Below are 26,028 nucleotides of genomic sequence, written 5' to 3'. Positions count from 1 at the left end.
GTTTCTTAATATTTATAAACCTATGTGTCCGTTTGGGTATATTTTACCTTGAACTAAAAGTTAAATTAACTTAGCTGTATTTAAATTTATATTACGATGAAGGCAAATCACGTTGGATGTCCGTTTTTGTTCACTCTGGGGGATTAAGATATCTATTATAATTAATTTATGGATACATTGGCGATTTTGTGACACATTCTACAGAAAATTATTGCTATTGCCATTTAAGTGGACCTTAGGGCATAGTATGGGTGATTGAATGGCAGATAAGTAATTAAGATGGACGACTTGTATTTGTCAGTACGAAAACAGAATTATCCAATTATTTACAACACGATAGTCAGCTTCTAACGAAAAGGTGCCACGCATATAATACTTATTACGTTATATTAAAATAGCCATGGAGATACAATACAGAAAATAAAATACGCACAAGTAATATTTACGTAACGTAATGAGACTGCGTCTGTTTTGTGATTGTTATATCAATCTAATACCAACGGAGCAGTATTACAAAAATGAAAAAGTAGTAAATTGCTTGAGTTATTTAAGCTAGATTGTCATTCCTAAGGTAAGTTGATACTACCCACATCACGACATTATTTCTGCGTAGTTAAAAGTACGATGGTTTTCTTGTTTTACCTACTCCACAGAGTACATTCTGATATACTGTACTAAATTGGTAGAAATATCGATCGTGAGTCTGAAAATCAACATAGTTACAGAGCCCAGTAGTTGTAGAGGATAATGATTTTATTCTTACCGGAAACAACGTGAATTTGAAACAGACGGTTAATTTTAAATATATTTACTCGCTCTATCAGAGTATATAATACCTACAATTATAATAGCTGGTATTGTCCCACTACAGGGCATAGTTTAACCGAGGGATTGAACCCGCAACGAAACTTCGTCATATAAGGCTTGCTTATTGATATTATTTACTGCGCAAATACAACAGATTTTTATAGTCATCCTTATGATCGATACGATTTAATTATGTAATGAATAGACTATATTAATAAATCAGTAGACTCTATGTCGGTAATTTAGTGCATCCTGATCGATATTTATCAAATAACTACTTTATTACGAGTATTTTCAGTTTTTAGGTTTCTACGAGTAGGTATACCGAAAGGGTGAAAAACGGAACCCTGTAAGTGAGGTTCCGCTGTCTGTTGAAAACATGAACGTGAATACATATAATACATGAAAACGTTATAGCTAAATAGCTGAAACATTCACAGAACAACAAAAAATAGCGGTGATTTTTTTTTATCTATCTACAATTTACATATCCCATGTCGCGAGCTCTACTCACACATGTCTTTTTTTTTAATATATCTCAGGGTTGCTTAGAAATCCTAGACTTTAAAATAATATTATTTACTTATTACCTTACTAATCAACCTACATTGACTATAAAACTGCAGAGCCTTTTTTAACACAACAAAAGTGGTGTTAATTACAATCCGAGGGATTATCATTCATGGTTAACTTATTGTGCAAATTAAGCTTATCTAACTAGTTAAAGACAAAAGAACGCGGTTTTTAGACAAATTATATAGTGTGCAGGTTTATTGGCGATGTTATATAAATTAGTAAGCGCGGGCGCCGCTCGCTTCCAATATTATGAACGGCGAGGGAGGCGCGAGCGCAGTGCTGGGCGGGAAATTGGATCGTAAACTTCTCTCGTCTAAAAAAGTGTTGTGCAGATTTACGAGAATCAAACAGACAGAGATTTTCTTAGCACCCAATAGTGAACTGGAAACTCATTAAAATGTGGCGGCAATTATATTTTGTGAGTATTCGAACATATAATATTTGTTTTAAAAGTTTTGCTACCAGTAATATTTTTAAACCAAATTTTAATACATTTATTTTATTACTATATTCTAGTTTACTTTATCAAACAATCATTTAGTAAATTTATTTTACCTTTTATGTATTTAAATACTCAGCCTTCATTTACTTGCACGGTATTTTGGTTTGATTTTTATTGAATATTAAATAGATAAAAGACATTATTTAGATAATCTCTCAATGGCTAGACGAAATAGTACCTAATCCTTTCAAGCGACTTTATTTCAAAGAGTTTTGGTCTCAGCATTAATACTTATTTTATATTTCTAGACATCTCAACAAAAATAAAATAGGTTTAAACTTACATTGTCATTTACCTTTATTAAATATTTATGTAGGTAAATAGGAGAACCATATAAACACAGCGTTATGAAACGAATGTAAAAACATGCGAAACAAGATTTTCCTAAATAAAGATTTATTTATATTATTGTCTCAGGTACCAAACTATAATAAAGTTGCATATTACAAAGACGATTGCACAGTATATTTACGAAGGAACATTATAAATTAATTACCCTTTTGCGGACTGCAGTAGGTAACTGGATTTAAAAAATGTACTATTGCGATGAACGAACCTCATTCTCCCAAAGAAAGAAGAGTTTTCAACTAATAATTAATACAAATCCTAGTCATTTTTCATTCCTTAGTTTAATATTCTTTATTGATTGTTAATTTACCCGGTAACAAATAAGGAGTTTAAAAAAATCCTTTACCAAAAAAATATTTCAATTCCGAGACCTAGCATTTACTCTGAATAATAATTGCAAGGAAAATAATAGCGTAAACAAGCGATTTATTTATCTTTAAACATACCCAGAAGAAAGGAAAACAATATGAACAGAACCAGTCATTCAAATCCGCAAATAATAACCACCGTTGATTGTCTATTAACATATAAATAATAACAGCAGAACCCGCGTCGAGTGATAGTCACCTATTGAAAGTTATTCAAGGGCAATTTAATCTATCAAAATTTTCACCACGATTACCTCAACGGTCGCATCTTATTAGTCTCACTTTCGTTTCAATATCTCTTGATAATCAAACCAAGTTGCAGTATCGTTCGTAATTTGTAGAGTTTCTGTACTTGGGGTGATTGTTGTCTTAATGGTCTTGTTATATTGGTGTAGGCGTTTTATGGAAAAGTTAAATAGTCTTAATAGAGAGTCTTAATCCTGGCACTAGCGTCTAGCTGGTTAATGTTAGTTTACCGCATAGTAGTTGTCTAACTAAACAGCTATAATATCCGATTAATTTTTGAATACTCTTTTCTGGTATAATACGAGTATGAGTTACATGATACAAGAACTGAAATAATTGTCAATAGGTAGAAAGGGTTTACCAAAGAGTTTTGTTATATTTGTTCATCGTATTTGCGACAGCAAAAATAAAAGTAACATTTCATTTGGCGTGAAGATAGAGATCGTGATTACCTATAAATTGAGTAAGCTAAGTGCTGAGTTACTCTTCCATCGGTTCTCAAAACTTGTGTCTTGCGAAGTTGGTTACAGTTGCACCAAGACCCTGCATCTCTGTAATCTTAAGCCAAGTATCTTAAACTAGGTCAAATCTGTTTTGAGGTAAACTTCTCGACCGTTTAACTTTCGGTCAAGTTATAAGATTACAAATACATACTCGCGCATTCTCTACCCAAAGAGTTTTGTAGTGTGAGGGGAATTGAGAGCTTCCGAGATTTTGTTTGTTTTTCCCAATCATTGTATGAAGTAACCCGTAAGGTGAAGTTGTGCCTGGTTGAAATTCTCATGGATTTCCTCTTTGGAAAGCGGAGGGGCGTGCCGGATTCGTACGGACTTAAACTTTATTCTATCTTAACGACTCTCCTTTACAATGCCGAGGATCTTGTACGGATTAGGTCTTGGGTGAATCTGGAAAGATAACGTAATTTTATCTTAGTAAACGTAGATATACTAAGATAGAATCTAAGACCACAGTTGATTGTATTGAATACGAGCAAAATTAACTTGAATTCGTTCTATAGAAGACTCGTATTCCTTTGTCATATAAGTCACCTTGTAAGGATCACAAGACAAAATGTCTCATTACATCATAGACTACCAAGATATCATCCGCATATAACACAATAGATTCAATACAAATAATTATATTTTGGTTTTAGCCTTGAGTATGTCGACTTTTGTTTTAGTTGACACTTTGAGTTCCGCGTTTGGACTAATATTTGCAAACATTTGTTTCGCCTTTGGATCGCAGACGTGCTCGGCATATTAAAGCTGGTATAGCCAAAGAGTATGTAACACATACGCTGCGACGACTTTGAAATTAGAATCGCATCTGCCATGTTTGTTTGGATAACCAATAGGTCGTTAGCACGAAACTGCTTTTTCGTCATTATCTTAAGCTTATCTGAATATATGGGGTTGGTCTCCTTGTCAGCTTCTTGCAATGCTGTGGTTAGCAATTGAGGCATCCACTTGAAATCCCTGGGACTGTCTTTATCCAAACATGGAAGAATGAAACTGCTCCATTTTGACAAGATATTACGTACTTTCTATCGCAAGAACTGGTTCCTGAAATTCTTGAAACAGGGGAGGTTTTATGCCTTTTGTCGTTTTTGCTATATTGTAAGAATTTATGATATTTTAGCTATATTATTGTAGTCTATTGCTTTGTACCACATTCTACGTATTATTTATACGGGTTCATTTAACAGGAAATACATTATACCGGTTCCAATAAATCGTTTCAATAAAAAAAAACGTTAAGATAAATCTTCGATAATTTACCGTACAAAAATAAAATAAGTGTGGAAGGTCATAGAATTTTTAATACGAGTCGGTTATTCAACACAGTTATTATATACATCTTATTTACTTCAGACAGCAGATAGGTACCTAATCCTTTTGTGACAGAAACTCCTGTGTTTGTGAAACGATCCGCGACTCAAGGATTAAGTTCCTTAGTAAAGTTTAGTTTAAAAAAAAATACGTTTGCTATGTTATTAGTTGTTAAAACTGTACCTTACTTTCATATTTTCATGTTTCATTTCATCATTTTTCTGTATTTACCGCAAAGGGCTTTCCATACTCTATCCTTACTTGAATTAATAAGTTTCCTTTGCTGTAATCAACTTAATCTTTCACTATTTTTATATTACAACTCTGCAGGCGCTTACGTCTAATCTTAAGAGGCTATTGACTACAAAGGCTTTCTTATCTTATCAACATCCAGGTACTTATAACAAGTTCCTTCAATGCTCTGTTTATCTAAAAGGCTTTTAAGCTTTTGAAAATAGCAAAACAAATTCGATGAGTCTAGTTTACCAAATCGTTTCGAATCTAAACAAAGAACATTGACCGTGTTAACAAATTCCTTGGCGTTATATAAGGAAATACACCTGAACCACGATATTATGTAAACAAAAATATAAAAAAATTACCTTAGGAAGTCATTTGTAAGCAAAGCGTAGCAAAAACAACACATTTTGTTAAAGCATTTTAACGACACTCCATTAATTGGGTTCCTAACAGGCAAAAGCCACGCAAAAACAATTTAACTATTGTGCCACAAAATATTTCTTGTTTGTTATATGTAAATATTGACCATGTAGGTATTTAATTTTTCGACTTCGAAGTTCTTGATATAAATAGATATAACCGGTCAATTGCGAGTCCGACTCACGACACAGTGGTTCCGTAGATAGGAAAAAATAATCGGTTAATAGTAAATCATAATTAATATTCTAAAAATGCTTTTATTACCTGATGGAATCTAAGATCGTTATGAATGTAATTTAAATAAATTACTTTGACTTATAATTATTATCACACCAATAGTGTAAATTAACATTATTCGACGTCAACTCTCACTTTCCTGAAATCATTTCCAATTATATTAATTAACAAGTTTTCCACTAGATCTTGTGAAATATAACATACAATTTATCAGGGGTAGTTAAATTGCTCGATGGCTTAATTAGTCGTCATACTGAGCAGCTTGACTGCAGCGAAGCCGCAAAGGTATCGCTTACAATCGTCACTTATTGAAAGCTGGCTTTCTATCCCGACGTTCCAAGAAAGTCTATGTAATAAAATATGGACGCTGTTGGCCGTGACCGCAGGCGACATCATCTTAATACACAGACTTTAAACAGAATTAATTCACGGCGTAAATTATTCACGTGCTCTAAACTTTCCTCGTTACTTTTTCGGGAAGAATGTAGATTACTTATTATTTTGTTATTTTCTACTTAGCACTTTATATCGCAAAAGTTCATCCAGTAAGATTTTCGTAAACAAGCATGGAATATTTGAATAATATTATTAGTTTATGAAACTAAAAGCAAGTTAAGCTTAGCCTAGAAGGAAATTTCTTTGACGATATGACAAAAACAATGGTTTTGCTTAGAATATTGGCACGGGCTTAAGTTAAATGGTTAAAGTTAGGTTACGTGTGAGAGAATTCATTGAAAGTAAACAATATGAGACTATCGATAGCAAGCTACTTATATTCTAACCACATATCACTTTTGCGCTTCCACCTTAAGATTGAAAACGCAGATTTATTAGACAGCCATCAGTTTTGTTAAAGATATTACCACATAAATCAATGTAGGATAAATGTATGGATAAATATTTCCTGGCCGGTATTAGAACTTTTGCCCTTATGGAAAAGAGAAGTTGCTCTATACATACAGTGAAGCTCTCCTTTTCATTTCAAAAATCTTTCAAGGTGTTAGTAGGCTCACTTTTGGCACTGGTAAATTCAAACTCAAAACATAAAGTATAATTAAGTAGTTAATATGTAAGTAGGTACTGAATGTATTTTTTTAGCATAATTATAAATTTCGGATATGATTTATAGTCGATTTGATTGATTTGATTTGTATTCGGATATGATTCGAGACCGCAAAACCATCCAGATACATAAGTGCAATTATGTAAATATTGTTTATCTAACTGGTGGACTAAATTTATTTTTACTCTTTGTATCCAACCAACATTCCCGAACGGTTATATATCACCTATATAATATGTACCTATCTATCTACCTATGTATTTCACAAAACTAGTGGCAAATAGTTCCCGTCTAACTCGTAACATCTAGTTCTCTAGATATCGAGAAGAGGTGCAGGAAGTTTCTCAACTCCTTCCGATAAAGAATCGCTTTCTAATGCTTAAAACACATTAATCTCGATTTACAACAATGCAGAAGTAATGGCCATAGGATTTCCTCGATATTGAGCCATATGTTTGCGAAATAAAGTTAACTTAATAATTTGGAAAAAGGTTCTTCTTCTCATCGGACATCATCATGATGTTCAGTATTTAGTTTAACTACAGCAATTGTCAGTTTAACAGTCAGAAATGTGAGTGTATTGTTATGCTTCATATCTTTATCTTACCAGAATTCAAACGAGCCTACAAATGTTGCGTATAACCTAGAATAGAAGAGAACATACGTTCAAAGTAATCTTTAAAGATACATTGTTGGTCTTCTAGTCACTTTTGTAAATATGGATGCGGTACCAAAAAATCCTAACTTAGGTTGATAGCATATATATTATCTTGAAAATATTAGCAAATTCGTATATTGGATAAAATATATTTTACATTGTTGGTTCAATAAATTAGACCAACTATAGTACACGCTAGATTCACATTAGTCCTAATTTAAATGGAACAGAACTAACTTTTTTACTCAAGTTTCGAACATTAGGAGCGGTTAAGGAAAATAACGTATTATGACTTTTGTTTTTAGAATCAAAGTTTTTGTAAACGATCCTTTTTTGCTGCAATCATATTGATCGTAAAGAATACAGGAAATGGTTAATGATCAACAATTAAAATGTTCTATAATCACGTAAATTGTAATGCAGAATTGAAACTGCGCAAATAATACACCTGTGTTTGTAATTACGAACCAACAATTGCAGTTAGACTAATTACTGTTAATCCGTTTTTTACCTAATTTTATAAAATGTAATTAATCATAATCACATATACCAAGTACCTAAATGAATACTTCATTTTTTTCAGCTTTTTGGTTCCTAGATAGAATAACAATTTTGTACAGTGTTTTTTTTACTACAAAAAACAGGTGATGTTTTGCAGGGTTTTTCATTAGTGTTATAAGGTCAAATGATTTATTCATCTTTTTATTATTTACATCTAAATCTACGCAGAATTCGAATGTGCAAGTGCACACACAAAATAAATTGATTTTGAAATGGACAATGTACCTAATACATATGTGTTTTTCACATGTAAAAGTGAAAAAAGTCCTCTTTCTCGTCCATCTCATTAAAAAAAAATATATAATATCGATTTAATTAATAATTGTGCATTGTTACCCATCATACAAGATATTTACATAAATACTTGCCGTGCGACCTCGAAAAAACCGAGTCGTGACCGAGTCCGACTAGTGGTAACTAATTTGTGATTTTATTTAATAATCATCATGAATATTAACATATTTTTTTAAATTAATTGTTTAATTGACATTATAAAGTGATTTGTTACTAACATTGTACAAATAAAAAACATATCGACAAACGTTTCAACAGACAATTTAAGAATAAAAAATAAAAAAATATCTGCTGCAGATACAGCTACATTAATGTAATTGATTTACAGCTATAATTAAGAAAATCAGACTTTCATTTCCGTCTAATGAAAGCAAAAGGATTTCCGTTAGTATTGTGGCGACGGATAGACTAGATACCTACTTGCGTATTTCTTACTAGACTAGCAAGGTTTATTTAAAGCTACGATATACTGTAAAGTTTGTATACAAACATATGCATAGAAACTGGTTTGAAAACCTCTTTCCATGCCACCTCTATGTATATACAACAAGGAGTTTGCACCTCCAGAGTGATCTCATTTCAATTTGAATTATTCTTTTTTAAGTGTCCGAGATTGAAGCACTCAAAATATTACAATACAAATAACGAGCATTACTTTCTTAGCGACACCGGCGTGGAAAGTAAAAATTAGTTTCCGTACACGGTTCATTAATTTCACGACCGCCATCAGGTTTTTACTGTCGGCAAATAAGTACACCGTCTTGATATTGCACAAGTAAAACTTTTTTTATATGTTTAATATTAAGTTTGTGCAGTTTTGCTCCACTTCCTCTTTGGTGTTATGTCAGAGATAAGTTTGTTTCCTGATAGGCGCTTTGTATGGAAAAAATAAGTAACTTATTTTATAACGTACCCGTAAGACAAGACTAGGGGAATGAAATGTGGACTATAATGTTACAGGTACACAAGAACAGGTAATACGTGCTGGTATTTAGCTACGTAATGTGTTGATAATCTTGTTTAGCTAAGTAGAAAATTATGGAAAGACGATCGAGATTGCTAGCATTGAAAGTGGGTACAGATAAGGCGTTAGTATAGTGGTTCGAATTGCCGGCCAAACGAAAGTTCAAGATAGTCTAGTGAGTTATTTTGGTATGTAAAAGCTGATTGAATACTAGGAAGACGCGAATGTCTGAAGATGGGACGAGTAATTAGCATTCCGAGTTGCAAATATAGCAATAAGCAAAGAAGTAACTATTGGACACTTGAATATCGAATATAAGATTCGGTTATAGGCATATTTTGTGACTATAATTTCAATATTCATGTTTGTTTTTGTTTTCAAGTTTTAGGTCACTTTATATATTAGTTACCCAATATTTAAAGTCTGCCCGTGCCATGCTGTAATTATTTCCGTCCAATCTTCAATTATCCATTTCAATATGCGTAGACAAAATAAAACAAACATAAGTTAATCAGTTTGTAGTCAATAGTCATGGTCTAATAAATACTCTTTGAAGAACTGAATGGTGACGACATTCGGTTCTTCACGCTTGTCTCAAAATAAAGCAATGCGTACATGAGTAACACATTTATAGGAAGACGATTGTCATTTCTTTCCTTATTAGGTTATTCTGCATTCCGGAATGAGATAATAAGGTAGACAATGTGTGAAAACGTGATGTAGTTCATTTGTGTTGCGTATTGGAACATTAAATCGTAAAAAAAATACGGATTTATCATACGCAATTCATATTTGCGTGGGAATGTAATAATTCAAGCATTGATTATTGCAAATACATTCACCTGTTCCGACCCGTATTTATATTTGATTGGACTTTTAATTTCTAACATTACACAATATTGTATTCAAAATGTAATTCTGCATATCATAAAACTAAATAAACTACATACTGTATAACAATGGTTTATTTCTCCGTGGTTCGCTTAAACCTCGTGCTCTGGTTTCGGTCATTCATACAGTTTTTTTCATTGTGACACCGTTCTGTAATTGAACTTTACGTAACATGATCTAATAGAAAAACGTTTATTTTTTGTTGTCGTTTACTTTTTTCTTTGAGATGTAGTGCAATGTCTGATATCGTTACCTTTTCTTATTATGCAATAGACGGTTCATTTAATTGGAAGATAACCTATTGGGACGTTTTGATTTGGTTTTTTGGTGTAATAAATTTGCACTTCAGAAGACTTCAGCATTATAATTGCTATGGTTGAAGCGAGACCGTCACTTTTTTACAAAGGGTGGAATTATAATAGCTCGTAACTGCTTGTAAGTATACATCTTCCTAATAGAAACTTACTACGCTGAATGCGATTTTAAGTACCTACTTATAACTTAATTCCGTACCAAGAATCTCTAACAAATAAGAATACTTATAGTTAACTACTATATTCTGAACTAGCTAACAAGGTAGATAGAATGGTACCTTTCATACACAAATACACGCAACCTTAACCGTTCCGTGACCGCGTCCAATTAACGCTCACTAATTTGAACATAATTAATTTATTAACCATCATCGGAGTATTAATTGGCTATTTTTCCATTTTCCGAGTTGACATTATTTTAACCGTGAGCATGTCGAGAGCAAAAGGTCATTCGTATGTATCTACCTCTAGCGGGTTGAATTCCATCGACTGAGACTGAAATTATCAACAAATTGTGTTATAAATAAACTCTTTGCTGTGTAATATTTTCCATAATCCTTTTATTAACTGATTTTGATTAATTTCGTTGATACGACACACCACAGCTGATATGTCATCATGGCCTTGCGGTTTCCTTGCATGGATTTGTATGTCGTAGGTTCGATCCCAACACAATCAGTGACTAATATGACATTCAATCTTTTTTAAAGTTATGTGTACTTTTTAAATAATTAGGGTAATACGCCACTGACAAACGGTCAAGGAAAGCATCGTGGGGAAAACTGGAATCCAAATATTGGTATCTGAAATCGCCAACATAGTCAACGGTGATCAACGCTTGAACCTTCTCAGCCAATTTCTTTACAAGGATGTACCGTACCGTACTCAGTCGTACTCGTTGGTTATCATTATAGACCTTGGCAGGATTTGTAGTGTTGAGCATCTGAAATTTGTCCCATGTAAATACGGCAACTCCATAGAAAGCAGAAGTACGTAACATAAATGACATATTACGACACTACATATATCATGCGTCACAATTCCGTTTGAATCTTGTAACCTAGTGCATATGACAGAATCTCATTAAGCTTTTGATCGCCATGTCGGTCACCTGTTGTCCTCCAAACATTTGCTTTTCAATATCCCGGCATTCAGTGTTATGCTAAACTGTCAACCCTCGTGGGAAACTACCAAAATAAGGTCCATGTTACTACCTACATCAATTTATATTCTTCGTGTGTATTATCTATAAACATTCGTATTAAAATTATAATTTAAACTTTGTGTGTTGTTATTATTAAGTTAGCGTTTCTGTTCCAAAATGTTTGTGTAACAGCCTACAAACTTACATAATAATTTTATCTAAATTACGGAAAGTAGCTTTTACGTGAAAGCAATTCCGATTCTTCTGTAGGTGTGTACTGTTGAAATAATTATGAATCTATTTTAAAATAATGATTTTGAACTACTTTCGGTAACCGATACGGTTGGTAGATGACAAACAATGCCTGTGTTATTATAATCGAGCTATTCTTGTTCCAGATATTGCCGTTATTACTATCAGTGACGTGTATAAGAGTACCTGTGGACAATGTGGAGACGAGCACCACAGTGACAGTTACAGAGGGTCAAGGAACTCAGAACACGCCTATATATTACATCACTGACGATGCCAATGTCGACAGCTACCTCACATCCCCAGACCCACAGAAGCCTGGTGAAACACCAGCTACAGGAGCAGACAGCCTACCAACATTCCTTGTACCGCCTTCCAAAGATAAGCAGATAGATTACTATTTACCCAGTGAGCGCAATATACAGAGCGACTGGTTACCTATGATCGAAATACAACCGAATAACCGAAAGGTCCGATACCAAAGACTGCCTCATCAATCCATTCCAATTATTTTCAATCCTGGCCCAGACGGAGTGCTACCTGTACCGTCGACACATCTGGAACCTCCTGCAGTTGACGCTGTCAACGAGTTCTTTTTACCCGTACCTGAGGAAGCAGGAAATAACGCTGATGCCACTGAAGGTTTACCTGACAATAAACCGGTTGCACCTGAAGAACCTACTCTAGCGTTACATTTAACCCCTCCAGTACAAAAACCAATAAATGCACCAACTAAACTGTACCCCAAGAAGTTCCATCTAGTTCGACCCATCCCCATTCCCGTATCGCAGTACGCTGACGATGTACCAGAACCACCACCAAAAGCTTATCCCCCAAAATACTTTAAATCTCCACCCAGTGCCGAAGTCGAGCAGGCACCGAACGCCGATAAGAACTTATTCCTATTCCAAAAAGCTGAACATCAACGAAAACTAAAAGAGCAGGAAATTGCTAAGGTCGGTTGTGTATCATATTCAAATGTGTTTTGAATTTACGTAGTAGTAATAATATAAATTCACTTATAAACTTGTTATGTTCTCAGCAACACCAGTTAGCTGATGCCGCGGCTGAGGAAACATATGGCGAGCCCACTTCAGACGAACAAGAAACTTCGGAAACTAACTTGAGATACCCCGGACGTACGTGTAATATAACTTAATAATAACAGAACAATTATTGTTTGAAGTGGGTTACGACTTACGAGTAACGATATATAAATCAAAAACTTGTTGTATGACTAAAGTTACTGTTATATAATGCCAATAGATTGTTCGACCCTACTAACAGTGGCCCGAACAATATATTGAATAATATTATTGTTAAAGATACAATTTGGTACACTCGTGGTCTAAGTTATGTTGGCTATTGATAAATGCTTGTTGTGTTTACTTGGTTGGAACTAATCAAACAGTCTTTGAACTTCAAAGCATTTCTATCACAATTGGGGTTTACGTTATTTCATCAATTCTGTCTACCATATCCACTCAAGTCTAAAGCACATAAATGTACTAAAAGTAATTTATTGCAACTTCCTGAAAAAAAAATCAGGTTTAAAAAAACCCTTTTATTCTCTAGTAATTTTAGATATTAGGAACTCTTGTACCTAGCAATATTCTACGCTTTAGTTTTAAGTTTCCCTCTCACGTCGGTTATAGCTGAAAAACAAATTCGGATTAAATTAGCCCATGTTTTAATACAATTTGCCAGGTACCTCCACACCAAATTTCATCAAAGTCGGTACAGCCGATAGGTCGCGAGGAGATGACAAACACACATACAATCTCACTGACCCACTTGCGCATTCCTAATATTAGCGTGATTCGACCGTTATGACCGATAATCTCGTTAATACCTTCGCTTCGGTAACAGGATATGGAAATTACATGAATCCAATACACGATATTCCAGGAAACGCGTACTCAGCTCCTATCCGTCAAGCCCCGCCGCCTTCCCCCCCTCGTGACGCAGGCCCTGCGGCTCCAGCGCCCGACGGCAGGACGGAGTTTAGGATGCACGGCATGAAAGGACCACACAGCTATCAGTTCGGCTATGACACGGGCAAAGGGTATGTTTACCTTTTAATTAAATTAACGAAATAAACGACCAGTGCAAAAGGCTTTTTCTCATACAGAGAGAAGCTTTGATCAGTTAGTTGTGCTGTTGGTGTGTAATTTTCCCAGAATTCCGAAGTTCTCTTTGTTATTTCAGTGTTTCTCGTCCTATGAAAATAGTTATATTTTTTATACACCAGCCATATATTTTGAAGTGTTTTTTATTTTTTTTAAGGACAAATATATATCCTTTTAGGCATCAAAATAGTAAAATTTTGACTCATTCCGCACGCACTTGATTGGTATACTAACCGTTTTTTTATTACCTTTTTTCTTACATGTAATAATTTCCAGGAAAAACCGTCAATTCCGGTTCGAAGAGCGTGACAACGACGGTATAGTTAAAGGCCATTACGGATACGTGGACCGGTCCGGGAAACTTCGCGTTGTGAATTATAGTGCGCATCCTGAATACGGTTTCCGTGCTGAAGAACCAGTAGGAGAACAGCCTTGAATAGTAAACTAAGAACACAGAATATTGATGATGATTAATCGACTAAAATATGTTTTTTTTTTCGTATTTAATGAATATTGGATATTAAAAATGAGAGAAAAAATAGAAAAAAGAAATGAGTATTATAAATAAAATCCAGCGAAGAAGAAAAGACGGCAACTGGTCTTTAAAATAATACATGACATGACAAAAAATAAAAGTTCTGGCTACTTCATAAGTTCACACGCTCAACTAAATCAGTTTTTAGATTTTTCTTTAAACAATAAAAATAAATCCTTTATAACTGACGGATCAAATATCTTTAAACAAAACATTTCTTAGGCAGTCATCATCTATATTCAAGTGTGGTCGGATTCGGGTATGTTAAGTAATAACGATAACAATTATCTAAACTTCATGAACTTTCATGACCTTTGACGTCATTGCGTATGTTGTAAATATTGTATTTAGTAGATACGGATTATTATACTTTCAATATGTATCAAGAGGAAAAAGTCAACAATTTTTGGTCCTTAGAGACAAATGTAATAGGTACAATATTATAATATGAACAGACAAAATGGACAACATAGCTGCAGTTATTGAACTACAAGTCTAACGAAATAAAATAATACTTGCATTCTGTAAAATAACTAAATAAGTAATTTGTTTAGATGCTTGTTTTTATAAGATATTTCGTTACCATAAGTGTCATATAGTGGATAAGATATAATTATTTATATTATTATAAATTAATGTAAAATAAAGTCTTACAAAGTATAAATGTATTTTATTTGATACAATATCTTAACGCTTTACAGTAACGAGGAATGTACAACCACAAAAATATACAAAATATAAAATTATCAAAACATTTTTCTCTTAAAATGGCACCAATAAATTATAAAAAATATTTCTACATAATATATACTATACATATAAATTTAGTTTTAAACATTTACAAAAATAGATTTTTGGCTTCATTTAGGCTTTAGCTTTGGCTACTTAACAGTAGGTATATTAAGCGATAGATATATTTTCCACAAGTTCGTCGAGTAGACTAGAAGCTCCAATACGGAAAAGTTTTGGTGTCAGCCACTCTGGTCCTAGCTCTGTGTACACAAGGACCAGCCAGTTGATGGCGTCTTTTGTGGTCTTTATGCCTCCAGCAGGCTTTAATCCAATCTATCAAGCAAACGAATAAGGAAACTAGTATCAAGTTGTAAAAGTCATCACAGTTTCGAAAAGTATACTTGTGAAAAAATAACATGTGGTGTTTTGCCATTGTGAAATGATTTCCTAATAATATTGTGTGGAAGATCTCCTAGCTTTTGATAAAAGCCGTATCAAACCATACCCATATTGTACGGGGCAGGGAAGACAAGTGCAATAGTGCAAATTGATTCACTGTCTGACATTGGTCTATGTCGTAATCTGTATTTTAATATAGGCTTACACAACTATATATGTTAAAAATTACAATGTTTTACTCACCCTGACACCAGTCATCTGATAATATTTCCTTATAGCCCTGCACATGACAAGGCCTATTGGTAAAGTAGCATTAACTGCTTCTTTCCCAGTTGATGTCTTAATGAAATCTGCTCCAGCCATCATAGAGATCATTGATGCTTTGTAAATCTAAATCAAATAGGTCATTTAATGTGACATTCCAATATTAAATGTACAAGTAAAATTTTAAGGGGACTCCGGTAATGGAATGGAACTTATAATTATGTTGTTTAACCAAATTCAATGCATTAATCCATTTTTTGATGATCATACGTCACCATAGATTACTTACATATATAATATCTAAATTAACAAAATCAAAGCCTATTCTTACATTATCATATGATCCTAGTTCTCCAACTCCAAGTATCACCTTCAGGTGAGAGTCACCACAAGCCTTTCTCATCTGTTGGACCTCATTGAACAATGCATCCCATTGTCCCGTTAGCACTAAACTGCGGTCTAGTACCACATCAATTTCTGTAGCTCCATTATTAACTGCAAACTTGATCTCTTGTAGTCGAGTCTCCAATGGGTACAGCCCGGAAGGAAAACCGGTGGCCACTGGTAAATTAAAATCAAGGATCTTTTTAACATTCATGATAGGTACATGATATGGTACTGGATGTTATAATACTCTAGACAATATTATTGTCGAATAGTAGTCTCAAAGTTGGACACAGAAAACTTTGTTGCATCTGAAGAATGTGTCAGTTTGTGAGTAAGGACTCCGTTTGAATCAGGCTATCTCAGTCAATATATGTCAGTAAACTGTTACTTAACAAAAACATATGGTTTATCTGTATAATAATACACAGGTTTCAGATGTTGTCATGGAGTTTGCCTGATTAGGCAAGACCAAGTGTTCATCCTGGATAAACTAATATTGCAAATAAATGGTAAAAGCAAAAGAGAGCTATGGTATGTTTAAATGTGTTTTTGTATTTACCTGAGGCAATATTAATTTCTTTAGTAAGATTCATGAGTTTGATAGCTTCATAAGCATCCTTGACTCTGTTTGGGTAAACGCATACTGCCGCAGTTCTTATATTTTCTTTCAGTGCCAGCTTTTCAAGTATGTTTGGTGGTATAGGATTTGCTGCCTGGAACATAGTGAATAGTTTTGATATAGTATTATATTTAACATACATCTAACTCTGTTCATAAGCAAAATAAAAGCTATTATCGCCAACGAACAGATAGACTATTTGTCTAAGTAAATTGTATGTGTAAAATGCATACATATTTTAATGAGATATATATAGACAGTAAACCAATCGTTGTTAGAGTTAAACGTTTTAGAGAGAAAAAAAAGTGTGTGATATTTGGAGATACTTAGGTACTAGACATCAAGAGCAATTATTTTTTACATACCTTAGTGCAAAGCCTAAACACATTAGACCTTGTATCATCACCAGCTAGTGTGGTCAGGTCTATTACAGAAATGGCTTTAAGAACCCAGTTGTTGCTGTTGATGGAAGACACTCGGTTGTTATCCAGTATATATTTAATTTGAGCATCGACATTAGATTTGTTGATGTGAACATTCTTCAAAGATTCCTTATCTATAAACAAACGTAATAGTTAATAAGGTATATGTGTAAAAAAGTTTTAAATTTAACAAAACGATGTATAAGTTTATTGAAGTTTTAAACTTACGACTGCTACTTCTTACTTCTTGTAGCTTGCATGTTTTACTCAGTTAACAGTACTATAGGATATAATTAGGTGAATACATAGTAACTATATTTTTATCATATTTAATTTATATGTAACAACAGAGATATCGTTATCCCTGAGCTCTTAAACTTACCCAAAACTTTTGACGTTGGTTGCACCATTGTTATTTAAGTTTTATTTTGTTTTCCAGGATCTCACTGTGTATTTAACTCAAATGAGTTCGTTTCCGACGAAATACGAATTAATTAGATAATATATCTATATTAAAAACATTCAAGAAACTGTTAACAATTTTATTATAAAAACGAATGTTGCAACTCGCTAAACTAAACTTGTAAACAACACTGACAAATACCCCAAGGTCAAATTTGACAGCAGTCGATAACTTGATAAGCATTCTTTGGTATAGGGATGTACTTATTGGTAGGTGCTATTTCCAGTATCGATTTTAAAAAAATATTAAAAAAAATGTTTATTTTTTCTAAACACATTTATACCTTGAGCTTCAAATATTGTGCAAGCTATCCCTACGATAGCGTCTAAGAATTGGTTTACTTATAGTCTTAAAGGTATGGTAAGTTCACATAAAGGGACATAAGGCGCTTCGTGCTCGGTTGTAAGTCTTATACAAAATCCACTTAATTTTCATTCACCCAGTCTACTCAGTCTGAGTAGGTACGTAGGTACATACTTGAACAATATCAGTTGATGTTGTGAAGATATTTGGCAAGGTGTGAATACAAAGGGAAACGGACCATGCAGAATGAGAGGATACGGGCTGAATACGTAATCTAACTTCGATGGTATCAATTATTTAGGTACCCTTAACCTTTTGAGCCTCCCAGATCAGCGAGTCAGTGACTAGAATAGACGATAACTTCTATCGTAATTCGAACTCTTGAAACAGTTGAACGAATCGTTTTACTGATTATTTAAACGTAGGTAGAGCTGAAAAGGCAACTCATGTGATAATTCATTCATTAGATTGTTGGAACATTGTTTTCATTTGTTTTCATTGCTGCTAAGAAATTGTATATTTATTGTTGTTTGTAGGCGAAAGCGGAATTTCAATCTCTTCTTGAAGGTCACAGTGCTGACAAGGCTTAGGTACCTTGTACTTAATTTTAATAAGGCTTTTAAACTTGATGGCATAAAACATAATCTAAGTAATTTAGGCCCTGAAGCTACTTCATATACCTATAGGTACGTAGGGTTACGTCTATTATGTTTAAATTTGCTCTGTTTTGTGAGTACTTACCAAAAGTGATATTCAGGAATCGCAACTTAACACAAAATATAATCCCGTTGCTATCTTATCATTCCCAGGAAATACCAACGGCTTCGTATTGTGTCTACAAACGCGAAACCAGTGTATAGACATTGAAAAGCGAACTGCGGTGGACACAAGTTTGTATAAATCAAACATTCTAGCCACGAGCTGATTAAACGTAAACATTGGAACTATCTGGGGAGAGCTTGACACGCTATTTACTTCGCTACGATACCATACATAAGGTTCTATTTTAATACAAATATTTCTCAATGTTTTTCAGATCTCCTTTGTAACAGTATTGGGTGACATTTATTTAACATAAAAGAATTTCGTTCATCTTTTTCGTTATTTTTTTTTGTTACGAATATTTTCTTACCTTTATTATGGTGATGCTTCAAGAAAAATAGTTTTTGCTACTTCTATTCATCATACTGTACTAAATAAAGTACCTATGTTTTATAGCCCATAGATAACCTCTCTTACCGTTTCTGCTAAAATTCAGTATTCTTGTAGTGTAAGTAGTTTATTCTTTTACAAATCTAATGTTCTTTATACTCCATCCTCTAAGTCATATTGTAACGATTATATTATTGTCCAGATTTTAAAAGATTAAGTAACGCAAAATTATTTTATTTCACAAATACACGATGTAGTATCCAAGTCTATTGTATCACAGTCGTATTAAGTTTTGCATTTTGATGTTTCAGTTAGCAAGTGGAACTTTTTACGTCTCATTTTATAAAATCTTGAATAGGAAACGAGGATAAGTCTCTTAGCCAATTTATTTTATCCCGGGAAGACAGCTTAAGATTAAGATGAGTTCATTTTAACTCGACAACAAAAAGATATCCAACTGTTTGCTTGAACCTGATGTTTTGTTGTGCATTTGTTTGTACTTATTTATTGTGAAAGTAGGTACCTATATGTTGTGTTTGTTTCCCAATTTATTGTGTTGTGTACGTGTTCGTTGAATAGAGAGACGCTAATCAAAGAATAAATCTCGGTACCTACCTACGTAGTACGATTTATTGCGATCTGAGATTTGTTTCAGGCTCGCAGGACGCGAAGCGAGCGCTATAAACATTTCAGCGAACCATTACTGTAGTCCCACAGAGAAAATAGCGTCTTAGTTCTTGCTTCCAAAGTTTTAAAGGAATTACTGGTGTTTCCTCCTCGCCTCACAGATTGAATAAGGGTGATCTTAGGTCAAGGTAAGTTATCGAAGTTTGTTGACTTCTTTGACATTAACTTGGTGCTAAGTAAATAGATGTTTTGTGACGGGGGAAGATGTTTTGTAATCCTTTAAATTTCCTTCTTCCTTTAGATGTATTGGTTGAGGGAAAACAATAGACTCTAAAATAAAAGGGCCAGGCGACCGTATTTTCCTCTATTCACTTAAATACTCAGATAGTTATTGTAAACAAATAATTCGATATTCAAAAGACCACCCAGCCCTTGCCATTTGGATATACCAAGAAGCTTTCAAGTTGCCTTTACCCTCAATATAGTGATTTAGTAAAGCAATAACGATGTGACATTCAAAAAGGACATGATGCCGAATAGGGGCTGAACAAAGCACAAGGCCGCGTCCTTGTATAACGGAGTATGGCGTCAATGGCGCGGGATGTCACGACGGATGTGTGGATGAATGGATATCGTATCTTCATCTTATTTCCATATCCGCCTTCAGCTCCTACTTACCTAATAAAATTTGTATGTGGAACACTTCATATAGCTGTAGCTAAATAAATTTCTAAGGGAATAATATCACCGTAGTCACTAACATAATTAGATAACGATACCTACCTTTTTTTTAATCGGCCTGCAGTCTTGGCCTATTGATATATTTTATTTGAATATCATATAATAATATTAGTAAAATAAGCAAATGTATTGAGTCCTTCGATTAAACCTCAAAATAACAATAAAATATATTATTTAAGACCAAGACTTGAAAAATTGTTTATGTTCTACTAAATTCTATTAACTAACGGCTTTCCAGATCAGTAGCCTTAATTTATTAGCACATAGACGAATATTGTTCCCTCTCTATTTAGTTAAATCACTTTGCCGTCTCTTACGACACCCCTGGGAAGTAATCGAGTGGTCAATTCGTAACTAAAGCCAGACAACGTGTGGAGATAAGAACAATAGTTTGCTCGTATATAGTCATTATTTATATTAACTTATAGGGTGTTTGCGGGACTCTGAAAGAACACCAACATTTAATCTCTTCCTTTGGGTGTCGTAAATACGACGGATGTGAAGCAAAAAAGGTAGTGAGTAAGGATTTATCACTTGCTAACTTAGGAACATATACGAGACTTGCATGAACCGGAAATTCATAGTCACAATCTGTGTGCCTGAGAAATTAATGACTACCACATCGGGAATAATAGTCGGGACTCGTGATGTGTATGCAATTCCCGTTGTGAGTGGCATCCCTAAAATAGCTTCCGCATAGTCGACGCTCTTGAGCTGTGATATGGAACTGTGCTTACTGCAGCTTTCTTTGTTCTCAGTTTGATCGGTGATTAAGTATTTAAAAGACCATAGCTAACTTAATAACCAAGCTTCTTAAAGAAACAAGAAATAAAGTCGCTGATTTTTGCATAAAATAATTTGGGATAAATAGTATGGACGATTAAAAGCTTAGGTTATATAGATAGTAATATCAAGATGTGGTCATTACGAGGTGTGATCTAGACATAGGTAACTGACCAATTTTCCTAAGTTAAGCCTTCGGTTTAGTTACTGACAAAGGCTTTGGCTGCATTCCAACGTGCAACGTATCTATATCTCCTCTATTCGTAGTAACTATTTAGGTATTAAACAATGAATGTTGAACATCGGAAATAGCACACAGTAACTATTCCAATTTGTATGCTGGATAAAGTATACACAGTGTAAAATAGAACTTACAACGATACCCGTTTAATTAGAAGTTTATGCAGTTTTGTTTATTTATTCCAATTAAAAAGACCAATTGGTACAGCACTGTCTCAAGAGCTATTATCATTCTACTTATTTTTAATTGTTACAAAACAGCTGAGCGGCCGTTTGAAAGCAGCGTTAAAATATTTGAGTGCTCGGTCACGATCTCCTGGGGATAAAGTGTTACGTATTAATGTCGCCCGGACGTGTCACAGTCTGATTGGCAATAAATTCGGTCAGCCCACGGAATGAAAAACAGACCAAGCAAATGTTATAATTAAACGGCTCATTGACGCGACTTTCAAATTCTCTTCCCGTATTCATATTATTTCCTAAAGAAATATCCGTTTGTCACTAGCTATTCCTTTTAAATGTATTCACATTAAAACTAAGATTAATTTTACATCGTTTACGCCAAAATTCATTTTCAAAGTAACGCCGAGACATTATTGTTTTATGAGGTCTATAACTTTCGCCCAGTAATGGTTTTCGCTTCGTTGTGGCTGTGTTCTCTGGCTGTAAAAATATTCGATGCTGCCAGATAAAGTAGTGAAAAGAGAAAAATTTTCATGTTGCAAACGTGACTAATAAAAAGGGTAAGTTGGGTGGCTCCATAAATCGCCAGCCTACGGTCTTTGAGATTTATATTTCTATTAGAGGTCTTCTAGCGAAAGAATATCTGAGATACAATCACAGAGCCTGTGAATAATGTATCATAACATTCGTGCTAAGTGCCGATACTTGCAGATGGGGTTTGCTTTTGAGTAGGCACTAGATGGGCACCTAGTTTAGTTCTATTTTATTGGTCAAAAGATTTGGAAGCAAAGAAAAATAAAGCACAAATTATCTAAGCCGTAGAAGTTTACAAAGAATAGGGTTAAGATCATGCACAGAAAAACCTTTTCATACCTTACAAGTTCTGCTCAATCCAATACACACATCCTATATTGTGCCCACTCCATTTGAATAATACAATTAGATAGCACTACCGCCTATCCCGGAGGAAGGCCTTTAGGGAGCGAGTCCCACGCTGCACCAACTTATAAGCAATTCCGTTATTATTGCCTGTATCCAGGGCACACAGGGAAACGTGTGAATTGTAATGCTAGGGATCCTGATTAGCAAATGTATATGAATTATAAATTAGGATATCTACAAACGGCCTACCTACTCGTCTGTTTGTAATATTCCTAATGTTTTTCACGAAATTCGTAATTCGGAATGATAAACAAAAACTTTCAGAATATTGATCTTCAAAATTAATTAATTAAAATGAACTTTCAACAAAGAACAACGCCTTTAACTTTACTCTAAGTTAGTATTAGATGTTCAATTCACGTTGTATAGAATTAATATTAAGAGAAATACAAACGGAGAAACCTTTCCGCTTTATTAAAATAAAGTGTTGAGCAAAATTCAATGGTCCAAAAAAAAATTATCGCTAGAGACGTTCGGTGCGTTTCCGCTGTCGTACCGAAAAAACAATGCGGCTACCGGCTTCAAAGACAAACTTTTTTTCCCCTTCGCTAGGACGGTTTCCGGGTGCACTCGTTCATCAATCATCGTGTTTTCATCGGACGAGACAGTAGACAACTTTGATGAAGCCGATTGCGTTGATGGTTGTGTTGAAAAACAACTTTGTGTCAGTGTTTTGGCTATTTTGTTTTACCTATACAAAACAAGTAGGTACAATGTTAACGACAAATATGGTCAAATTTGTCAATAATTTGATAGCAAAATCTCCCTATAATCTACATTAATTCCTATTCGCTTTGTTTTTATTTCACCTCATTTTTAGCATTCCAAATCCAACGAATAAAGTTCCTATCTATTAATTTGAAATGCTTTGAATAGCTACAATTGATGTTGAGCCAAAATGTTATCATTATTGTGGTTTTATTATTTACACGATTAAACCAATTTACCCGAAAATAGGTAATTTAGTTATGATTGATTTTCATTTATTAGGATAACTATGTAGTTAAAATGTTTTGCTATTGATTGGATTAATATTGTTAATTATTTATTAGTCTATTGTTATTACTTTACCGATACCGTTAAATGTAATATCAGTGTTTTAATAATTACCACTGTAATTCTCAACATATCGAAATAAATGTTGTACTACCTATCGTTAGATAATTATGGTAGATTCCAGACCTACATTCCTAGGTATTTCTAACTATTAATATGCTTTAAAACCTTCAAAAATGTATTCTTGTCGCCACTAGATACTTTGAAGTGGCAGAGACGACACGGGTCTCAACGGCAATTTGAGTGATTCCTCGGTATTCAGCCATTAGCTACTTCATTCTTCAAAATTTTCTTCATAAGTTCGAGATTCAGGATGACGTATCCACTTAATTGAATTATACCCTAAATTGGATTTACCTACTTTAACAATATATCAAATAGAAAAACTTTGTTAAACTTGTTTGTTTTTTTCGACGTAATCTCGCAGACTGTTCGAGCAATTTGAAAATGATTTAACTTTTTTATCTTATATTAACAGATTCGTAAATCCACAGTCGAGTACGTAATCTGTAATCGATACTGATTTAAAGGGCATTGCTTCTACGGGCAAGAAATTGTGGGAGTTTACTCTGCATTCGAATTTAGATCTAACTACTCAGCAGCCCGTGTAGCCAAGTGACATTTCTAAAATAGTTTACGTTAGTAGAAAACGCATGAATGTATGGTGATGACAGGTCAATATCACGTGACTCTTTGAAACGAAATGTCATCTCCATACATGTGAGCGTTTTCTATTGTCGTTAACGATTGTAGAAATGTCACTTAGTAGATAGCTAGAGAGGCTCGCCTCTATTTCTATGTTGCAGAAATTTTAATTGCAAAATAAACGCCCTTTTAGACGTAGAGTTGGAAAAGGATAACACTTTAAAATGTCTTTACGTCAGTGCTAAACTGAATAGTACTAAATCTTAAGATCTTTGACTGTCGTCATAAAGATGCTATCTCAGGAACTACAATGAGCCTTCCAAATGTGTAAGTAGTTTGTAAATAGATGTTCTAGCTCCTAACGTGTCTTTCCTACCTGCTTTACGACATCGTAAACACATACACTCGTGTGTAAGGACTCTGTCTGTATCTTCTGTCTCAGTAAGATTCTGTTTCAAAGACTTAGCGTGGCAGTTGAAAATGCGGTGGAATGGTTTATTTTGATGCTGATTATATGTTAAACTTCAAAGGTTAAATGAAATTTGATGATCCGTAGTATTTATAGTGCAATGTCATGACGAGCTTAGTCAAAATATGTTTTGTCCATTTTTGCCATTGATTCTTATTTAGTTAAAAAGAAAAGGTAGTTTAATTTACTCTGGTAGTAAGTTTATTTGCCGAAGTTTTCATAACAGTAATGGGCTGCTATAACGTAAGTGGAAAAACAATGAAAACAAAAGAACGGTCAAAGAAGTATTAAAGGCATACTAAACTACACACACTAACCTTCTCATTACGCGCCGAACATTAAAACTACTATAGGGGTCACCAGCGAACCCTGTTTTGCCCCTTTTATGTTAACGTAGTCGTTATTTTAATCTTAGTTTTAAGCTTCACCACAAACAGTAAAATTGACTGTAAAAAAATATAGCGCTCGTGTCAGCTGATCAATACGGTCGTGATCCGAATCGGAGTGCGGTAGCGGTCGATAGCGTACACAATGCAATAATCCTTTGTCAGTCAAACCTAAAAGCAAAATTATCACCCGCCGAGTAACGAGTTGGCGAGGATCACTTCACTCTCAGCTAAATTTCAAGCAAGCCCGGACTGTTTATTCCACTTCCACTAATGGAATTCATCCTCTTTTCAACAATTCACAGTCCAGCTTCTTTAAAAAACGTTACGAAGGATTTTTTGTTTCTGACAGTTAATCAGACCCTCCAATTGTTACGTTGATTATACATAGACAGTCCAGAGCACCGCTACACACCACCCTTATCAATTTTCACGGACATTTTTCCAGACAAATATGACACGCACATAAAGTACCAGACTTGTGATATATGGGGCCTGAAGTGGAATAAATACAAAAATAATGGTTAAGGTTTCCAAAGCAATATATCAATTTAATGACTACCTAAACGTTTGTGAAACTGTATCTTAGGACACTTTAGTTAGGGGAATTGCGCACTCTATAATATTATATCGTAACATGCACTAGGGATGTCAAATTAAAGGTCAATCCTCTGTAATGGGTAAATATGGAGAGGAGGGGTGGTCTCCCAGAAACCGCCAAATGTTTTCACATACGTTTACAATTTCACACTCCGCTGGTTCTCTTAATTAACCTGTTCAGCGTATTTTAAATGAGCTTGAACTCACACGCAAAGCTGTCCTAATTTTCAACTT

General features: G+C 34.1%; 2 protein-coding genes across 2 annotated transcripts; one reads left to right on the top strand and one right to left on the bottom strand.

Moving 5' to 3' along the window:
* Window positions 1-1,599: 1,599 nt before the first annotated feature.
* LOC113494998 (proline-rich receptor-like protein kinase PERK10) lies at window positions 1,600-14,344 on the top strand. The gene is made up of 5 exons (XM_026873550.1): window positions 1,600-1,801; window positions 11,864-12,673; window positions 12,760-12,856; window positions 13,626-13,782; window positions 14,123-14,344. The coding sequence occupies exons 1-5, from the start codon at window positions 1,781-1,783 to the stop codon at window positions 14,280-14,282; spliced, it is 1,245 nt and encodes a 414-aa protein (XP_026729351.1). The 5' UTR covers window positions 1,600-1,780; the 3' UTR covers window positions 14,283-14,344.
* A 692-nt stretch (window positions 14,345-15,036) lies between these two features.
* On the bottom strand, window positions 15,037-17,779 carry LOC113494999 (deoxyribose-phosphate aldolase). The gene is made up of 6 exons (XM_026873551.1): window positions 17,587-17,779; window positions 17,148-17,338; window positions 16,723-16,876; window positions 16,108-16,337; window positions 15,756-15,902; window positions 15,037-15,446 (listed from the first exon to the last, which is right to left on the bottom strand). The coding sequence occupies exons 1-6, from the start codon at window positions 17,612-17,614 to the stop codon at window positions 15,282-15,284; spliced, it is 915 nt and encodes a 304-aa protein (XP_026729352.1). The 5' UTR covers window positions 17,615-17,779; the 3' UTR covers window positions 15,037-15,281.
* Between the last annotated feature and the right edge of the window lie 8,249 nt (window positions 17,780-26,028).

The sequence above is a fragment of the Trichoplusia ni genome, chromosome 6 (assembly GCF_003590095.1).
Source record: "Trichoplusia ni isolate ovarian cell line Hi5 chromosome 6, tn1, whole genome shotgun sequence".
Lineage (NCBI taxonomy): Eukaryota > Metazoa > Arthropoda > Insecta > Lepidoptera > Noctuidae > Trichoplusia > Trichoplusia ni.
The sequence above is the reverse complement of the archived record's forward strand: the minus strand, read 5'-3'. Positions and strand labels throughout refer to the sequence as shown.

Bases quoted from the DNA above. Each gene is read 5' to 3' on its own strand.
- LOC113494998 (XM_026873550.1), top strand. From the start codon at position 1,781: ATGTGGCGGCAATTATATTTT. The intron at 1,802-11,863 runs GTGAGTATTCGA...TTCTTGTTCCAG, and splicing joins TGTGGCGGCAATTATATTTT to ATATTGCCGTTATTACTATC. The intron at 12,674-12,759 runs GTCGGTTGTGTA...TTATGTTCTCAG, and splicing joins AAGAGCAGGAAATTGCTAAG to CAACACCAGTTAGCTGATGC.
- LOC113494999 (XM_026873551.1), bottom strand. From the start codon at position 17,614: ATGGTGCAACCAACGTCAAAAGTTTTGG. The intron at 17,339-17,586 runs GTAAGTTTAAGA...GTTTGTTTATAG, and splicing joins ACCAACGTCAAAAGTTTTGG to ATAAGGAATCTTTGAAGAAT. The intron at 16,877-17,147 runs GTATGTAAAAAA...ACTATGTTCCAG, and splicing joins TGTTTAGGCTTTGCACTAAG to GCAGCAAATCCTATACCACC.